The following is a 20,090-nucleotide window of genomic DNA, read 5'->3' as shown; positions in this document are numbered from 1 at the left end:
TACTTTCCTTGTAACTGTCTGATTCACTTGTCCCCAAGGCTTGGGATACTTAACACTATTTCAATTTCAGACTTAAAAAATTAAATATGCTTGTGTTTAGGTGGAATGCAAGATTACAACTACATCTGGGAGCAGTGCTTTGAGATTACGTTGGAGCTGTCATGCTGTAAATATCCTCATGAGGAGAAGCTTCCGTTCTTCTGGAATAAAAACAAAGCTTCACTAATTGAATATATAAAACAGGTGCACCTAGGTTTGTAAGATTTTTTTTTAATTTCTTCTAACATGAAACATTATATCTGGCACAAACTTTGGGTTGAAAAAATGCAAGCCTCTATTGGTTTTTCCGGGTACAGCCTCATTCTGAGTACCAGAACTAATGATTAAGACTTTTCTCTGCATGAATATCTGCAGCATGTGAGAAATTCAGTGCTGATCAGTTCATATAAGAGAAAGCATGATGTATGTTACTTTAATATGAGGGTGGAAAATCCAGAGTACTTCAAAATCTTCATGTTGACTGACTGAGAAGTCTGGCAAAAGATCTAGAAAAACAAGTTATTACTCCGGCATTTTCTAGATGGGTGATGATTCAACAGTTTGCTTGTCACACAACATCATAGATTCAGAGGACACTGGACATGCCACTTTGCATTTTTCCTAGTACTGTATTCCTAGTACTGGGGTGGTGACCTAAACCCCACACCTGGCAACTCTGCCAAGTGACCTGGTCCTGACAGTCTTCCCGGCATTTTCTAGATGGGTGATGATTCAACAGTTTGCTTGTCACACAACATCATAGATTCAGAGGACACTGGACATGCCATTTTGCATTTTTCCTAGTACTGTATTCCTAGTACTGGGGTGGTGACCTAAACCCCACACCTGGCAACTCTGCCAAGTGACCTGGTCCTGACAGTCTTCCCAGTCTGGTCTTTTAGACAGCTATCTAGCCCTTAACACAGATGGATGGACTAAATGGGATAAGGGTGGTAGTTCTCAAACCTGTACAGCAGACTCACTGGAGGGTTTGTTAAAGCACAGATTGTCAGCCCCATCCCCATGACTTAGTACATCTTGAATGGTTCACCTTTCCCAAGGAGATGCTGCTGGTCCCAGGAACCATGCTTTGAAAACCGCTGTACCGGAGAAACACAGTGCTTGTGATGGTGGTGGAGTCATGCAGTTCAAGTTTATTGAACAAGGCTGTGTCTCTGGGCAGGGTGTGGAAGGCTCTCCTGCATTGCCAGGGTATAAGTTATTTTTCTCCATTCAGGATGGCTTGGGGAAAGAAACCTCAGAATTTGCTATCAAGTAACTGGCACAGTAGTTATGCTACTAAGTCAAGCTAAAGTAGGTGTGGGTTTGGGTCGAGGAGGTTTTACCTCATAGGCCTGCTACATAACTGCACAGCTCCTGGAATTTTCTGCATACTTCACACCAAAGCTTTCCACCTGCTAAAGAGATGAGGGAAGAGTAAGAAGCATAGGGGCTCCAGAGCTGAGCTTCCCTCCCCAATATGAGCCCATATCACCAACCTGGGTGCCCCTCCAGCACCCACCCCCCAGAGCATAGGTGTGCAAAGATTACTGGTGAATTCACAGGGCTGAGACATTCATGAAGTAGGCCGATTCCCTGTGATAAGGGATGTTAAAGAAGTCACTTTTCATCAGCATCTTAGCATTTATTAAGATTATTGAGTCCTCTCTCGATTAATATTCTGGTATTTTGCTCCTAGATTTTCCTCATGAGTCACATACTAATTTAGCCTATCATATTTCTGTATTTAGTGTTACCCTGCCTAATATAAATTTCTCCTTCACCTGTATCAACGTGGGAGTGCAACTGAAAATGAAATATGCTCCACATAACTGCACTACTATTTTTGGAATTGCAATCTAGCACTAAAGGTTATCTTCCAAGCACTGAATTAAGGTGGGCTCTGAAGTATCACACTGACCTAATAATGCCAGTGAAGGAGCTTTGTAACTGTGAAGTAACATGCAAATTATAGCATGACTATTATTAATCTGGAGAGCTTACAAGTCCATTTACACTAGGTTTTATAAAGAATATGTATCTCCCTGTCCCTACAATCAGGTATGCACAAGCTACCTAAAATATATATAAGCACACCACCCCTGCCCCCTTGTGGTTTAAAACAGAGGCTTTTTTTTTTTTTCCAATTTAATAATGAAACCCGATGTCCAGTTACTTGATAGGTTCTCTCCATTGCAGTGTCTGGTAGGAAGCTTAGAGATGATGGGTGCAAACACCTTCTTACTGGTATTACTGTGGTTTAAGGAAAAGTACTGATATTTGACAAGCGGTGTTACAGTCACTGGCTTAGCTTCCCCACTTGCTATGAGACATCTGAGACTTTGACCCATCTGGAAGTCTCTGGCTTACCTTGCCTGGAGAGGAAAAGCCTCCTAAGCCAGTAGAAGGGCCTGGAAGGTGGTACATATCACTTCCATTTTATAGGTGATGAAAGTGAGTCTTGGGAATGTGTTGTGACCTGGGATTTACACTGTGACCTGACTGGTACATATCTGTACTTACCTAATGTGTCAAAAGACCTCCTGAGAAGGGCACAGTGAAAACATTTCTTCAAAGAATAATGCCACTGGTATCCAATGAATAAATGTGTAATTGGGTTGTTAAATCATGACTGATGTTTATGGTTGGGTCCTACCTAAAAATCCAAAGGATACGTACCAAGTAGTAGGAATAAATATAGATGAAACTTTTAGAAAAGGCAGGAGGACAAATTACCTGAAAACAGAGGTTACACAGCTGCTACATGTTGAATATGTGAGAAGGAAATACGGCATTTAGTAATTTCTGTGCAGGGGGGGCGGGTGGGCACAGGCAACAGAGTCAGTTAGGAACTAAAGCAAAAGGCAATGCTTAACCTTTGAGACAAAGATTTTGTTGCCAAATGTCAAAACTTTTACATTTCATTTTCAACTTTTCTGAAGGAAAACAATCTATGTCTCGTAGTTTTCTGCTCCAGTAAATAATTACTAAGTATAATGACCTGGGAATAGTGCATGGTCATTTTTTTTCATTGTAGCTTCTTCTCATTGGTTAAGATGATTTGTCACTGAGTGAACAAACTGGAATGTGACGTGTAACATTTAAAATGGCCTTTTCTTAACTGTATTCCTGAAATTCTGAGATGAGGGGTATGGTGTCCGGTTCAGTGTGGACTTACAGCCCAGCTGTACCACTCAGCTCTAGGAGCTTAAGGTTATTTAATAATCCAAAGCCTTAGTTTCCTCATCTGCAAAAGTGTGATAATATTGCCTACATCAGAGTTGATGTGAGGAGAACATGCATGGCAAGCACTTGCCACAGAGCCTGAAATATACTAACTGGTCAGTAAATGTTCACTCCTGTTGTTAGCAATAGACACCATTAATTACAAGAAATCTTGTGATTGTAACTTTCCCATGTAGTTTGTAGTTTCCCACGAGACAAAACTATTGAGTCCCTTGCATAGCTAAGTATCTTATTGTAAATTAATACACTGGCATTTTTTAAAAAGTAATCTCTAAAAAAAAAAAAAAGTAATCTCTACATTCAACGTGGGGCTCAAACTCATGACACCAAGATCAAAAGTCACATGCTCCCCCAACTGACTCAGCCAGGTGCAACCACCTCCTCCCACTTTTGTATATACACTGGCATTTTTTAGTTTAGGATTTAATGAACTCCACCAAGAGCAATGCTACAGTAGTTTGGACAACTTGGAAAGGACAGGAATGGATTTAGGTTGTCATCAAGGTTCTCCCATTTTGCTAATAGGTGCTATAGATGGAATATCTGAAATAAACTTTTAAGTTACATCAAAATACCAAGTTCTGGTTCAAGATGGCAATGTAGGAGTATCCTGAATTCATCTCCTCCCACATTCTGTGGGACCAAATACACCAAATCTATAGCTACATATGGGACACTTTCCTCTGAAAGAAACCAAAAACTGCCTGAGCCATTCCCATGCATTGGATGAATGAAAATAAACCTATGTTGCAAAAAGTAGGAGAGGTTGAGATGTGATCCTGCCATACGCCCCATCCCTGGTACAGCAACCCACAACAGGAAGGTACTCACAACTCCAAGCTTCTCTCTGAGCAGCAAAAGGTATGAACCCCACCCACATCTGGCACCCCAACTGTTAAAAGCTACACCCAAGAAACAATCCCTGAAAATATCTAGCTTTGAAAGCCACTGGGGCTTGCATCTACAAGACCCTCAAGGCTATAGCAAACTGGGAAATAGTTCTTATAGGTCTGCACAGGTGCACCTGGTTGCCTGCGAGGGCCCAGTGCCAAGCCAGCCAACTGAGAGATGCCCAGTTTTTCTGCAGAAGAGGCCTACTTGCTGGTCTTAAAGCTTTGGCTTGAGGGGCAAGTATCTAGCTTAATACAAATCTAGGGGTATCCCAAAATAGTCTCCAGAGATAGAAGTTGGCAGACATCATATTTGCACTCCCTCTCCCTCCAGATCAACAGTCTCTCCCAAAAGGGGGCCTGTGCACGCATATGGTGCCCCAGTTTTGGGGCTACAACCAAGTGAATACCTCTTAGCTCTGGTAGCCAGTGGGGTCTGTGTTCAGGGCTCCCAACAAGAGACTAACAAAGAAACCGGTCTTAACTGGCTATCACCCCAGGGGGTCAGTGTAAAGGGGACAGGGAGACACATCCATTCTCCAGTATTGCCCTAAAAGAGGTTTATTTGCATACTTTAAAAGCCTCTGCCTGAGGGTCTGGCATCCAATCAGCCTGAATCTGGGTACCAATAGGTCTTGGCACAACCTCAACTACTGGGAACTCCTAAGAATAAAGTGGGCTGTTTAGACAATCACAAAGATTTGAGAAACAACCAAGAGCTAGGTCAGAGTTGAAGGATAAGTTTCATTAACAAAAGACCACTCCTCCAGGACTGGAAGAGGTGTTTTATCTAATGTATAGAAACCAACATAGAATCAAAGAAAATGAAGAAACAGAGCAGTATATTCCAAACAAAATAAGATAAAGCCTCAAAGACCTTACTGAAATGGAGATAGTGATTTACCTGATACAGAGTTCAAATAACGATCATAAACATGCTCACTGAGCTCAGGAGAACAATGCATGAACAAATGAGAATTTCAACAAAGAGGGACTAAAAGACACCGCCAAATAAAAGTCACACAGCTGAAAAATACAGTAATAGAACTGAAAAATACAACAGAGGGGCTCAACAGCAGACTGGGTGCAGCAGAAAAATCCATGAACTTGAACACAAGGCAATGGAACTCATCTAATCAGAGCAGCAAAAAGGAAAGAATGAAAGAGTGGAGACAGCTTAAGGGATTTATGGGACAACATCGAACATACCAATATTTATATTATAGGGGTCCCAGAAGAAGCAATAAAGGAATGGAAAACTTTTATAAAGAAAGGATGACTGAAGAGTTAGTTCCCTAACCTGGGGAGGGAAACAGACCTCCAGATCTGGGAGGGCCAGAGAATTCCAAATAAGATGAACTCAAATCCACACTAAGATACATTATAATCAAAGTGTCAGAGGTTAAAGACCGAGAATCTAAAAAGTGGTAAGAGAAAAACAACTTGTTATATACCAGGGAATCCCCATAATATTATCAGTGGATTTTTATTTTCAGCAGAAACTTTGTAAGCCAAAAGATAGTGGCACAGTATATTCAAAGTGCTGGAAGAAAAGAAATTGCTAACCAAGAATACTCTATCTAGCAAAGCTGTCCTTTAGAATTGAAGGAGAGAGAAAGAATTTTCCAGACAAGCAAAAGATAAGGAATTCATCACCATTGGACCAGCCTTATAAGAAAGGTTAAAGTAACTTCTTTAGGTGAAATGAAAGGGTACTAATTAGTAACAGAAAACTCACTGGTAAAGGTAAATCTTTTTTTTTTTTTTTTAAAGATTTTATTTATTCATGGGGGGGGTGCGGCGGGGCAGAGACACAGGCAGAGGGAGAAGCAGGCTCCATGCAGGAAACCTGACATGGGACTCAATCCCAGGTCTCTAGGATCAGGCCCCTGGGCTGAAGGCGGCACTAAACTGCTGAGCCACCCACCTGGGCTGTTCTGGTAAAGGTAAATCTTAAATAAAATTCAGAATAATCTAATGTTGTAAAGGTAGTGGTTAATCACTTACAAAGCTATTATGAAGATTAAAAGACAAAGTGGCAAAAATTACTATAACTACAATAATTTGTTATTGGATACACAGATAAAAAGATGCAAAATGGGCACCTGGGTGGCTCAGTGGTTGGGCATCTGCCTTAGGCTCAGGGTGTGATCCTAGAGTCCTGGGGTCCAGTTCCACATCAGGCTTCCTACAGGAAGCCTGCTTCTCCCTCTGCCTATGTCTCTGTCTCTGTCTCTCTTTCTCTGTGTGTCTCTCATGAATAAATAAATAAAATCTTAAAAAACAAAAAAGATGCAAAATGTGGGTGATGGGAATAAACATGCAAAGGTTTAAAATGAAATCAAGTTATTATAAACTTTAAATAGACTGTTATAGTTATCTAAGTGTCAAGGGAACCACAAAGCAAAAACCCTATAGATACACAAAAAAAGAAGGAATCTAAGCATACTATAGAAAACCAAGAACAAAGGAATTACAAAACAGCCAGAAAACAATCATCAAAATGGCAATAAATACATACCTATCAATAATTACTTTAAATGTAAATGGACTAAATTCTCCAATCTAAAGACAGAGTGGCTAGGTGGATAAAAAAACCAAACAAACATAAGATCCATCTATATGTTGCCTGCAGGAGACTCCAGATATAAGGACACACAGAGACTGAAAGTGAAGGGGTAAAAAAGGATATTCCATGCAAAGGAAACAAAAAGATAGCTGGGATAGCTATACTGGACAAAACAGACTTTAAGACAAAGACTAATAAGAGACAAGCTTATTACAGAATTATAAAGGAATCAGTCCAACAAAATGTTCTAGCATAGGAGTACTTAACTATATAAAGTGAGTATTAACAGACCTAAAGGGAGAATAGACAGCAATATAATAATAATAAGAGGCTTTATTATCCCGCTTTCATCAATGGACAGGTCATCCAGACCGAAAATTACTACAGAAATACCTTAAATGACATAGTATTCCATCCAACAGCAGCAGAATACACATCATCTTCAAGTGCACATGGAACGTTCTCCTGGATAAATCATGTGTCATGCCACAGGATGAGTCTCAATAAATTTACAGATATTGAAATCATATCGGCTATCTTTTCTAACCATGGTGGTATAAAACTAGAAATCAGTTACTAGAAGAAAATTGGAAAATTCACAAATATTCAGAAATGAAACAACATGTAGTAACATAACCAATAGGTCAAAAAAATAAAAATCTTGAAATGAATGAAATGAGAATACAACATACCAAAACTTATAGGATGCGGCAAAAGCAGTTCTAAGAAGGAAGATCACAGGGATAAATACCTACACTAAGAAACAGAGATCTCAGAGAATTGTTGAATCACTATATTGTATACCTGAAACTAATATAATACTGTATGTTAACTATACTGGAATTAAAATTTTTAAAAAATCTCAAAACAACCCAACTTCATACCTCACCAAGCTTAAAAAAAGAATAAAATAAGCCTAAATCCAATCATGAAATGGGCAAAAGACATGAACAGAAATTTCACAGAGGAAGACAGACATGGCCAACAAGCACATGAGAAAATGCTCCGCATCACTGGCCATCAGGGAAATACAAAACAAAACCACAATGAGATACCACCTCACACTAGTGAGAATGGTGAAAATTAAGAAGACAAACAAATGTTGGAGAGGATATGGAGAAAGGGAACCCTCTTGCACTATAGGTGGGAAGGTGAACTGGTGCAGCCACTCTGGAAAACTGTGTAGAAGTTCCTCAAAGAGTTAAAAATAGATTTGCACTGCTGGGGATTTACCCCAAAGATACCAATGCAGTGAAACGTGGGGACACCTGCACCCTGATGTTTATAGCAGCAATGTCCACAAGAGCCAAACTGTGGAAGGAGCCTCAGTGTCCATCGACAGATGATGGATAAAGAAGCTGTGGTCTAGGGATCCCTGGGTGGCGCAGTGGTTTGGCGCCTGCCTTTGGCCCAGGGCGTGATCCTGGAGACCCGGGATCGAATCCCACGTTGGGCTCCCGGTGCATGGAGCCTGCTTCTCCCTCTGCCTATGTCTCTGCCTCTCTCTCTCTCTCTGTGACTATCATAAATAAATAAATAAATAAAAATTAAAAAAAAAAAAAAGAAGCTGTGGTCTATGTATACAATGGAATATGACTCAGCCATTAGAAACAACAAATACCCACCAATTGCTTCGAAGTGGATGGATCTGGAGGGTATTATGCTGAGTGAAATAAGTCGATCGGAAAAGGACAAACATTATATGGTCTCATTCATTTGGGGAATATAAAAAATAGTGAAAAGGAATAAAGGGAAAGGAGAGAAAATGAGTGAAAATATCAGTGAGGGTGACAAAACATGAGAGACACCTAACTCTGGGAAATGAACAAGGGGTAGTGGAAGGAGAGGTGGGCGGGAGGTTGGGGTGACGGGGTGACAGGCACTGAGGGGGGCACTTGGCAGGATGAGCACTGGGTGTTATGCTATATGTTGGCAAATTGAACTCCAATAAAAAAATAAATAAAAATTAAAAAATAAAGCCTAACATTAGGAGAAGGAAGGAATAAAGATCAAAGAGGAAATAAATGAAATAGTAACTAAAAAGACAAGAGAAAAAAATCAATAAAACTAAGAACTGTTTTTTTAAAAAAGATAAACCTTTAGCTAGACTCACTTAGTTCAAAAAGAACTCAAAATCAGAAACAAAAGAGATATTACAACTGATAGCACAGCAATGCAAAGGATCATAAAAGACTACTCTACACACCAAAAAAGTGGGCAACCTAGATGATAGTTAATCCACAGAAGCATCACCTACAAAGACTGAATCATGAAAAAACAGAAAGTCTGAACAGACCTTTTACTAGTAGGGAGACTTTTGACATGTTTTTGATTCCTAATTCAAACAAAAGCCCAAGACTAGTGGCTTCATTGGTGAATTCTACCAAACATTTAAATAATTAATACCAATCCTCAAACTCTTTTCCAAAAAACAGAAAAGGAGAAAACACTCTCAAACCCAGCTTTACACTGATAGCAAAAATGAATGACACTCCAAGAAAATTACAAGCCAATATCCCCGATGAATATAGATGCAAAAATCCTCCAACAAAGTATTAGCAAACCAACTTCAACAATACATTAAAAGGACCTTGATCAAGTGGGACTTATTCCAGGGATGCAACGATGGCTCAACCTCTGCAAAGTCTATCAGTGTAATATACCATATCAACAAAATAAAGATAAAAACAATATGATCATCCCAATAGATACAGGAAAAAACCATTTAACAAAATTTAACATCCATTTATAAAACTCTAAACAAGAAAAATCCTGAACTATGTTAACTAGGTAAATTGTGATCATTTCACAAATATACATATATCAAATCATTATACATCTGGAACCATTGTTATATCCCAATTATATCTCAATTTTTTGGAAAGGTTTACCTTCCCTTAAATACTTTATTATCATCATTTTAAAATAGCTTAATAAATAATTGGGTGTATTTTTCTTAAATACTTACAAAAAATTTTTTCCATAGGTCATAAAATGTGCTGTTAACATTTAATGCTCTTTTTGTCTTGCAGGTGTCAAGGGTCAAGTTTTTGACCAGAATGGAAATCCATTACCCAATGTAATTGTAGAAGTTCAAGACAGAAAACATATCTGCCCTTATAAAACCAACAAATTAGGAGAGTATTATCTTCTCCTCTTGCCTGGGTCCTATGTATTAAATGTGAGTATATAGCCCTCATTATTGTTATTAAAACATTTCAGAACTTGCAGTACTTACCCAGAAGGAATCTGAAATAAGTCTGCAAAGTCCCAAAAGTGATTACATCAGGATAGAAGGAAAGGACATCACCAGACTTAAATTTGGCAGGGAGTAGAAGAGGTGAGAATGATAGGAACAATCCAAACAAATCACTTTTTTCCCACCTGGCAGTGTTAACAGAAGCCAAATCCTATTTCTTGTGATATATTTTATGATGAAAGGTGGAATGAACTTTATTATTAATAAGAATAATTAAACAATGTAGCCAAAGTGCTTCCAAGCTTCGTGGAATACCATTTTAACACCCATTTCATGAAACATAATTTCTGCTATTAAAGAATGGATTGGGACACAAGTTCCTTCAAATTCATTATAAATAACATTTGATCCACAAACTTTACCACTATATAAAGCAAGTGGTAGACATACTTTGCAGCCCTTTCATAAGCAAATGATGGTGAGTTCCAATCAATACAAGTAAAATTCCAGGTTTAATTCTATGAAGGTGTTTGAGTCATTTCCTAGAGGGAGGCTTGGGTTACTTTGTGCCCAAACAGATGTATCTGAATGAACTAAGTGAATTAAGTACCTGATTTAATTGGCCAGACTGTGCTTCTTCCTCTTTGATGCGACTTTCTCTAAGAATCTCAAGATTCTTCTGCTTGCTTAGTGGGTCTGATGCCAGCTACAAAGCAGTCTTTCTGTACAAAGTGACTCCTTGGAAAAGGTGGTCATCTGCTCGGTAGTAAAAACTGGCTTTGTATTTTGTTATGTCCTGAAGGTAAAATGATGAAAAGCACGTTTTTCAATTCATAAACGTTTAGGATGCAGAGCTTTTCTATTCCTATAGGTTATTCCCCTGGTGCCCAGCAGTGGGGCTCATCAACGGCTAATCCTCTTAAGAATCGCCCCTAGAACTGGAAAGGCCGCAATTCACTGTGACTCTGTGCCTAAAAAGGCCCTTTATTTTCCTGTTATAGTGACCTTTCTATTCCATGAAAAAAACAAAAAACAAAAAAAACGGGGGGCTTTGGGGGAGTCCTTGTAATGAGTCTAAATTATCATGTATGGGATCCCTGGGTGGCGCAGCGGTTTAGTGCCTGCCTTTGGCCCAGGGCACGATCCTGGAGACCCGGGATCGAATCCCACGTCGGGCTCCCGGTGCATGGAGCCTGCCTGCTTCTCCCTCTGCCTGTGTCTCTGCCTCTCTCTCTCTCTCTCTCTGATGTGACTATCATAAATAAATAAAAATAAATAAATAAATAAATAAATAAATTATCATGTAATCCCCAAAATAAGCCACACCTTTATAAAGTTATTAATTGTTCATTTCTATTTAGACTAAGTACCTGTTAGCCTTAGCTACTAGTTCTAGGACAAGGGTGGAGGGCAAGACTGGAAGTTGAAATGAATGACTAAAATATATACCATCTGCTGCTTATGTAAATAATTGTCCCCATTCTCTTCCTTCTCCATATATAATAAAAGTGTTTCTCAGGGGTGCCCAGGTGGTTAAGTATTTGCCTTTGGCTCAGGTCATGATCCTAGGGTCCTGGGATGGAGCCCCACACCACCGGGTTCCCTGATCAATGGGGAGCCTGCTTCTTCCTCTCCCCTGCCCTCCGCTGGTACAAGTGCTCACTCTGACGCACGTGCTCTCTCACTCTCGCTATCACTCTCGCTCTCTCCATGCTCGCTCTCCTGTCAAATAAATAAAATATTTTTAAAAGAAAATATTTCTCAGTGGACATCATCTGTAGTTTGGCTTTTGTCCTTTCTCCTGATTTCTTCCATCAATCAATCCAGCTTAAGATTCAGGCTCAGGAAGAAAGCCAGGTAAAATCAAAGCCTTTTGAGGAAGCAATAAACTTGTACACTCAGATCAGCTACAAGGAAAATGGAATAAGTTGAGAACAGAATTCCACGTATAATCTCGATACCCAATCAGGATATTAAGTATAGACTTGGGACAAAGGGAAACAGTCAACTTTACCTTTGCTCTCCATAAAAAAGATGAGAGAATCAACCTACAGGTTCCTTCTCTTAGCTTACATCTCCTGATAAAGGACCTGTCTTTACTGCACTTCATAACTCTGGGCAACAGGCATTGGACAACTCATTCAATGAGTAGGCCTAAAGCTGTTACTAGCCTGGGAGGCCGGGCAGATGGTTATGTGTGACTCATAAAGGCTGTGTTTTAGTGGTGGATGTCGGTGTTTTTAGTGTTGGCACCACAAAACATCTGAAATCACTCAGATTGTTTTTTTGTTTTCCTCTCAGGTTACAGTCCCTGGACATGATCCATACCTCACAAAGGTGGTTATTCCAGAAAAATCTGAGAAATTCAGTGCTCTTAAAAAGGATATTTTACTCCCATTCAGAGGGCAACTGGATTCTATCCCAGTATCAACTCCTTTATGTCCTAAGATTCCTCTGTATAGGAATTTGCCAAGCCACTCAGCTGCAACAAAGCCTGGTCTGTTCATATTTCTAGTGACTGCCTTTCACATATTTGTCAAATAAAGCAAAATGTGAAATACAACCCCCCATCATCACCTGGAATCAGGGATTTCATGCCAGGTTACTGCAACTCTTAACTCCCCCTGTGGGATCTTGACTGAACAAACTCCATGGCCCTTCCCAGAGAAGAGAAACAGTGGTTTTCAAATCACAACAAGCAACATGTGGTGGTGATAACAAAAGGAATGATTTGATCTTGATGAATGGAAGATACTGACCTTTCAAGTAGTCCACTTAATCTTGAAGTTGTCTTAGAAATTTGTAAGAAAAACTTGAGAATCAAGAAAGAAGTTTCTGCAAGAAAAATATGAAGCAAATTTTGTACACAGAGAGCCAGCTGAATATAAGCAATGAAGATGAACATTCATGGATTACCTACTATATCCGAAATCTTGCCATGAGTGCTATATGTGAAGATAGAGGAGGTGCCATTTATAATTCATTCCCAGCACAGGGGAAAAATGATGATAGGACTGAAATATTTCATTTCATAAATGTTCTAAGGAAATATGAGAGAAAAGAGGCAACCAGGTCTCAGTGGCCCAAGAAAATAAGGGCCTAATGGGATGGCAAGGTTCTATCTACAGAGCCCCAAAACAACAGGTCAATTAGGCGTCCCTGCCTTTCTGCAGATGCAGATGCCATAGTTCAGTCATGCTGATGACCCCCAAAAGTGTAGCTCTAGCATCTCGCTTGAGCTTCAAATTCAAGTGCAGCTTCTCACTATACATATCCACCTGGATGTGACCCACAGGTACCTCAACTCATCATGTTGAAATTGAACATATTTTCCTCCCTGGAGCTGCTTTTCCTCCTAGATTTTCTCTGAACCACCAAACGAGAAACCTGAGAGTCGTCCTTGATACTTTGTCCTCTTTCCTCATCCCATATATTCAGTCACTCGAGATTGATGTTAATTTTAAGTGTTATATTATAAATTATAAACCCTCTCTCCATGGCTAGTAACATTGTCAAGTTTAGGCCATCACAGCTCACCGGCACCACTGCAGCAGCTTTACTGGTCTCTGCTCCCAGGCTTCTCCTCTTCAAATCCATCTTCCACACAGAACTTGGGAAGTTCTACTTAAAACAAAAAACAATCAACTTGCTTAAAATTCATGTTTATGTCTTCAGAGCCCAGGACAGAGTAGAAACCAAATGAATGAGTAAACAAAGAGTTCTAGGAACCTATAGTCCCAGTCCCTCCCACAAGCTGTGTTGGGCTTTGAGTCATTTTGTCAGATGAGGGCCTCTGCGTTGGCAATCTCCAGCTTAGTAGTCACACTGACAGAAGAGTTTTCAATTATGTCTCAACAAATAAATTTGAATACAGTGTTTTTACTATGCTTTGCCTTTATCCTAAGGTTCATAGTAAACGTATTGTTACCTGTTAACAACACAAGCTACCTTCTTTTGTCATCAGAAAACAAAAGTTCTACCATTGGTACTCAACTTGAAGCAACTGTTCTCCACCTGCTATCATGAGAGTTAACCTATCTTAGAACATTTTATCTAAGAATTGAGAGGGGAAACATCAAACAAAAAAACAGCAACTCATAAGCAGATGTCTAAGTGCTATATATTGCTCATGGAATGTAAGTTGCCTTGGGTCTTTCAACTGAGAGTTCTCTAGGATCTGAAAACGAAACTATACTGGGCTTGGCACGTGATGAGTACGTGAGAACCACAAACGAATGGGAGCTATTCCTGTGCCAACCTTATTCCATACACACAAATCATGCTTGTTAATCTAAACAGAATTTGTGATCTTCCTATTTCTTATAAAAGTCTGGTAATAACTTGAATTATCTGGATCATTTTTATTTAAATAAACTAATTTATACATGAATGTATTAATATTACAGAAAATGATTTTGGTATGCTATAAAGCACAGAAAACTCGATTTATCATCAAGCCTTGTTTTTCAATCAGTCTGAGTCCCAACTTTTCTACAATACCAATTTTCAAAGGGACATGAACCAAAATCTGAACTGGTTCACAAGCCTTAATGTAATTTCCTTAAGGAAATAATGTTTTAAAATCAGAAATTTTATCAAAATCATTTAGACACAAGTAAAACAAAATAATCTCCAAACTAAATCTAAACCAAACCTGAGTTTAATACAGAGCACGCTCAGGGTACCTATTTTGCAGCAAAGTACTCAGAAGTAAACTTTGTAGTGAGGGTTTAGGATAACCGAATCTCAAGTATACTCTCCACCAACCAAGTTCAGTGTCCAAGGGGAGAAACCGGAATTCCAACTCTCCTTAGACCAGAGCCCCAAATCTCCCTGCATGACCTCTTTCCTACTATCTCTTACTCCCTTATGGTGGTTATGCTCCTCAGCTTCTAAGTTCAGGTATAAATTCCTTCTATGGAGAAAACAACATGGTAAAATTTTACAAGATAAAAGAACATGGGAGTTAAATTTGCAAGAACCCCACGTTCAAACCCATCCCACGTTCAGTTTCCTTACTTGTAAAATGAAGACCCTTGCTTGACTGTTTCTGTGACTATCTAAAAGCTGTGGTTTAAGATGCCTTATTTTGATGTCATTTTTGGTGCTTGCCCAGGCGCAGAGAGGATAATTAACACTAAGTGGCATAAATATTTTGAAGGCAGCATAATATATCTTCTTAAAGACCAGGTCTTTTGCCTCAGATAACAAACAGAATTGACCGGAGAACTGAAACACTGGTTAGCTGGGATGGGCATTTACTGTTTAAGGAATCTCCTGAACACAACTTTTTTTTTAATCTATCTAAATTATGATAAACGTTAACGTGAATAAATCTAAATGGAGGGGAGTACTGTAGAGAAATGTGAAGTCTCTACAGGTAAATGTCAATTTGATTTTGGTGCTTAATTATCATGTTCAGACTTGAGCTGTTACATGTATCAGAGATATTAAAAGCTTCTCAGCATTTTTTAAAGTCTAAGAAATCAATGTTGTGTTTTGTTCCAGAAGCAAATTTGCATTTGTAATTTTTTTTAACTGTTGTAAGAAGTTACTTCTAGCTTTAGAAAGTAATAATATCTGATACTGGATTGGAAATAATCTTTTCCTAGAGAATCCAGAAAAAATGAGCATAGTATATTGTCTCATTACAACAGTTGCTTATCGAGAAGTTTAGAGACATTATGGTTGTCTTTTTTATGACAGGTCCCTTATATCTTCCTCGTGGCTTTAGAAGGGGGGAGAGAATGATTATTGAAGAACCAAAAAAAAAAAAAAAAAAAAACCCAAAAACCCAAACACCACATCACAATACGTAAGTAAAATAAAAGTTTAGGAAAAGAGTTTGAGTTCATTAGAGACTTTACATTATATCACTAATAAGATCCTCTCCCACTCAGAGAACATTTTATCCTACTTTAGCATATGAACTATTCCACAGTGTTTTATAGATGTTTTACAGTTGATTTTGTAAGTTTTCTCAGTGACTTTCTTCTGTACTATAAGAACGTTCACAAATTGTCTAAGACAGTTGTGTCTAAGACAACCCCTACTGGGTAGGGGTCATGACTACCTCTGAACTTAGCAAATTTAGAATATTCCTGGTCCTTCCTTTAAACAGATTTTTATTTGAGAGAGAGAGTGCACAGGAGGGGTGGGGGCAGAGGAAAAGGGAGAAGCAGACTCCCCACCAAGCAGGGAGCCTGATGCAGGGCTCAGTCCCAGGACCCCCGCTCATGACCTGAGCTAAAGGCAGATGCTTAACCATTGAGCCACTCAGGCACCCCTCCTGATCCTTGATAAAGAATATTCTTATAAGCAATGAATACTGTTTATTTGCATTACTGTTACCTTAAAAACAAGCAAATATAACAAAGTCCACATACTACACAGAACTGATTACCACCAAATAAAGCCTGGACAAGACCAAATTTAATGATCTTTTTGTGAGGCAATAATATTACAACAACTCTTCAAAACCCAGTCCCTCCAGAGCAGCTATGATATATAGCCCACCCTAAATCACTTTGTACCATGAGAGAAATGGCAGATGAAAAATGTGCCTTCTGATTAAAAACAACAAGAAAACCTTTGCAACCGTTGAATACACAAGGTATTTAATGTATAAATGTAAGTAAAAGTGCTGAGAAATTATGCAGGATTCTTAACATATTTAGCCAGAGAACCATTACCTTAAATAATTTAACCTAGGACCATCCCTCTGAACTTAGATTCCTTGATTACCAAACACATTTTGGGAAATGCTGGTATAGGGAGAAGTCTTTTGTCCCAAGTATTAAATTTTGACTTCGAAGTGCTTTTGAGGGGATCCCTGAGTGGCTCAGCGGTTTGGCGCCTGCCTTTGGCCCAGGGCACGGTCCTGGAGTCCCGGGATCGAGTCCCGCATCGGGCTCCCAGCATGGAGCCTGCTTCTCCCTCCTTCTGTGTCTCTGCCTCTTTCTCTCTCTAGTTCTATCGTGAATAAATAAATAAATCTTTTTTTTAAAAAAGTGCTTTTGAAACACAGAGTTATAAAAGATTTGCCTTCTGTAGGCATTTGAAAATTAACATCCCTTAACCCTTATCACTGAAACCCCTGATGTCAAATTTCTAGCCAAGGAAAGAGGCTGGACTCCAGTTAGCCTTCTGAGACATTTTATACAATAGTTTAAATAAGACATGGCTGAGTACAAAATGACTTAGAGGTACCAATTTCTAAAAAAATAATGAATATCCCAACTTAGTGGGGCACCTGGGTGGCTCAGCAGTTGAGCCTCTGCCTTTGGTTCAGGGCATGATCCTGGAGTTCTGGGATTAAGTCCCTCATTGGGCTCCCCATAGGATCCTGCTTCTCTGTCTGCCTCTGTGTGTCTCATTCATAAATAAATCTTAAAAAAATACTCAGTAAATGGGAAAAGTTTTTTGATTTTCCAAAGAATTCATTATATATAGGAACCCCTTTGGCAGAAGTTCCCTGGAACATTTTAGCTAGACTTCAATATTTACAGCTCTTTAGAGGGTCCATTATTCCCCACTCTCCCCAAAAGCAAGGTACAATTTTAAAATGAACAAAATTTTTAAATATTAGAGTAGGGGAAATGAGTAAAACAAGTGATTAGACCATTCTTTGGATAGCAGAATTCTGTGCTTTTGTTTTTCCTACTTCATTTTTGAATCTATTAGAAGTTTCCAATTTCTATTTTTTATGAGAGAAAAGCAAATAAAGAATGGAACCTCAAATTTTAGAGGCACCAGTTTACATAGGTAATTGCTACCCCCTCCTATGTAGTTATTAATTTCCAGCGTTCGTGCTGAATTAACACTGTTAAACTTAAAAATCGTTTTCCTTTATTGACCAAAGACATGAAGTTCTGAAGGATGAATACTGAAGGATTTCAAGACCAAGATGGCAAGTTTGTGTTTTAACAACTGAGTGCGTTCCATCGCATCTTTGCTCTCTAAACCAGCAACCTCTCCCCGGAGTGCTGGGTCCCCACTGTTAGGGGCCTTACCCACCCCCCATTACAGGATGCCTGCAGAGAACTCCCGGAGTAGGAGTAGGGCTTCCACTGCTGGCTAGCAAAGTGCTTAACTAAAGAAAGACATTTGGTCTTCCCACTTGCCTCTTTAAAAAGAACAAAATAAATGTGAGAAAAGGGGGAAAACTTTTATACAGGGGGTGTTTTAAGCAAAGGTTTACCAATTCTGATACTGTATAAACCTTTGAAAACCACTGTTTTGTCAGACTGTTTCTCTTGCCATGGAAGTAATTTATTGCAATTATTGCAATACTGCAGACTAAGATTACTTTTTCTGGATGTTTTTTAAAACTGTCTTTTCCTCTTGTAAATTTGAGAAAACTCCATAGCTGTTTTTCCTTGACAATCAACATCCTTTACTGAATGCCCTCTGTGCATTCAATAAGCTACAGTAGGCAACCTGGCGGGGAAGAAGATACAAATGGATGTTACAACCTGCTTTTGCAGAGAAGATACAAAGCAACCTATGAATACATTTAAGTGTGAACAACTTAGCAGTAATGCAGTTGAGACAACATAGAAGGGGAAAAAGAGTTAATTCAAGGCTACTTCAGCTAGATTTTGGAGTGGTTATGGTCATAAACAGATACAGAAAAGTATTATTAAAAGCTGCCATTTTAAGTCTTTACTACCTGCAAGACCGTATCATAGGCTCCATAGATTCGTCTTTAAGGTCACAAAGTACCATTTTGAATTTAGCCATTCCCACTCCATTAGGATAAAAATAACTCATGAGAGAGGATGCAAATGAACTTTGTTGTGGCAAAAGAGTTTAAGGATATGGTGAAAGTAGCTGTGTCATAGACATTCATGTCTAAAAGTCTAAAACACCCAGAACATTTGAGATAACATCCAACAAGAAATAGAATCATTAAAGTTTTTTCTGTATTTAAATCAAGGAAGTAACATAAAGCTACCTGTAAATTATCTATAAATGAACTGAAAATGGGGGAGACCAAAGGCAGTGAAGTCAATTGGGGGGGGGGGGGTGCTGTGATCTTGGAAGAAGGCCTAATACAGGGTGTGACCTGGAAAGGTATAAACCAAAATTAACACATAAAAATACTAAAATTTAACTGAGAAAGGTTTATTTTTTTTTTCTGAGAAATGTTTAAATGGAATTCATTCAATATGACAGGAACAGAAAAATGAGGAAAAAGGCTGAAATTTTGCAATTCGGAATATTACTGTAATTAGTTGACTGTTAATCTCATTATAAATATATATATTTTTAAGATTTTAAGAGAGAGCAGAAGGAGGAAGGAGAGGGAGAAGCAGGCTCCCTGCTGAGCAATAAGCCCTATGTGGGGCTCCATCCCAGAACCCCAGCATCATGACCTGAGCCAAAGGCAGACAACCGACAAGCCACCCAGATGCCCCAAATAACTGTATTTTGAAAGCAGATCTGTGGAACTGAAACAGGATGACAGGAACACATCTATCAATTTTTAAAAACTTTAAAAAGTTTTTTAAAGAAGAATCTTTAAAGAGCTGTAAAAAAAGAATAAAAATTCATGTTTTAGGATCATCTCCTAAAAATAATCAATAGGAGTCTCTTATCCAAAATATTATTCTAGAAGGTTAGTACATCATTTCAAAGGTATTACATATAATAAATTACTGAACATGTAGAGTCTCCCATCTGCTTACACTTGAGACTACTCCTATGTTCTTTTGCCTTTTTATCAAGTTCCTGTTAACAGTCCATTTTATAACTGCACCATATTCAACACTTCTGAGCACCTTATGAGCTACTGCTTTGTTTTTCCAAAAAAAAAATTTTTTTTTAATTTTTATTTAATTAAGATAGTCACACAGAGAGAGAGAGAGAGAAGCAGAGACACAGGCAGAGGGAGAAGCAGGCTCCCATGCACCGGGAGCCCAACGTGGGATTCGATCCCGGGCCCCCAGGATCGCAACCTGGGCCAAAGGCAAGCGCCAAACCGCTGCGCCACCCAGGGATCCCTATTTTTCCAAAAAAATTTTAAAAGATTTTACTTATTTGACAGAGAGAGAAAGTACAGCAGGGGCAGAAGCAGACTCCCACTGAACACAGAGCTTGATCCCACAACACTGGGACCATGACCCGAGCCAAAGGCAGATGCTTA

General features: G+C 39.0%; 1 protein-coding gene and 1 long non-coding RNA gene across 5 annotated transcripts in view; one reads left to right on the top strand and one right to left on the bottom strand.

Moving 5' to 3' along the window:
- CPM (carboxypeptidase M) overlaps positions 1-20,090 on the top strand; it is a 92,579-nt gene that overhangs the window by 57,960 nt on the left and 14,529 nt on the right. For 3 of the 4 annotated variants that reach the window (XM_077913775.1, XM_077913776.1, XM_077913778.1), the window contains 3 exons: positions 101-253; positions 9,777-9,925; positions 12,245-14,333. In XM_077913775.1, coding sequence (XP_077769901.1) covers positions 101-253; positions 9,777-9,925; positions 12,245-12,487 — 545 coding nt within the window. In that variant the 3' untranslated portion in view covers positions 12,488-14,333. Of the gene's footprint in view, positions 1-100; positions 254-9,776; positions 9,926-12,244; positions 14,334-20,090 lie in introns of those variants that run through there. The other variant, XM_077913777.1, reaches the window with a different exon arrangement.
- Positions 251-10,543, bottom strand: LOC144323382 (uncharacterized). The gene is made up of 2 exons (XR_013388810.1): positions 2,563-10,543; positions 251-1,457 (listed from the first exon to the last, which is right to left on the bottom strand). It is a non-coding gene; the product is annotated as an uncharacterized LOC144323382 (long non-coding RNA).

This window comes from Canis aureus, chromosome 11 (genome assembly GCF_053574225.1).
Source record: "Canis aureus isolate CA01 chromosome 11, VMU_Caureus_v.1.0, whole genome shotgun sequence".
In the NCBI taxonomy this organism is placed as follows: Eukaryota; Metazoa; Chordata; class Mammalia; order Carnivora; family Canidae; genus Canis; species Canis aureus.
This window is presented reverse-complemented; position numbering and strand designations above follow the sequence as displayed.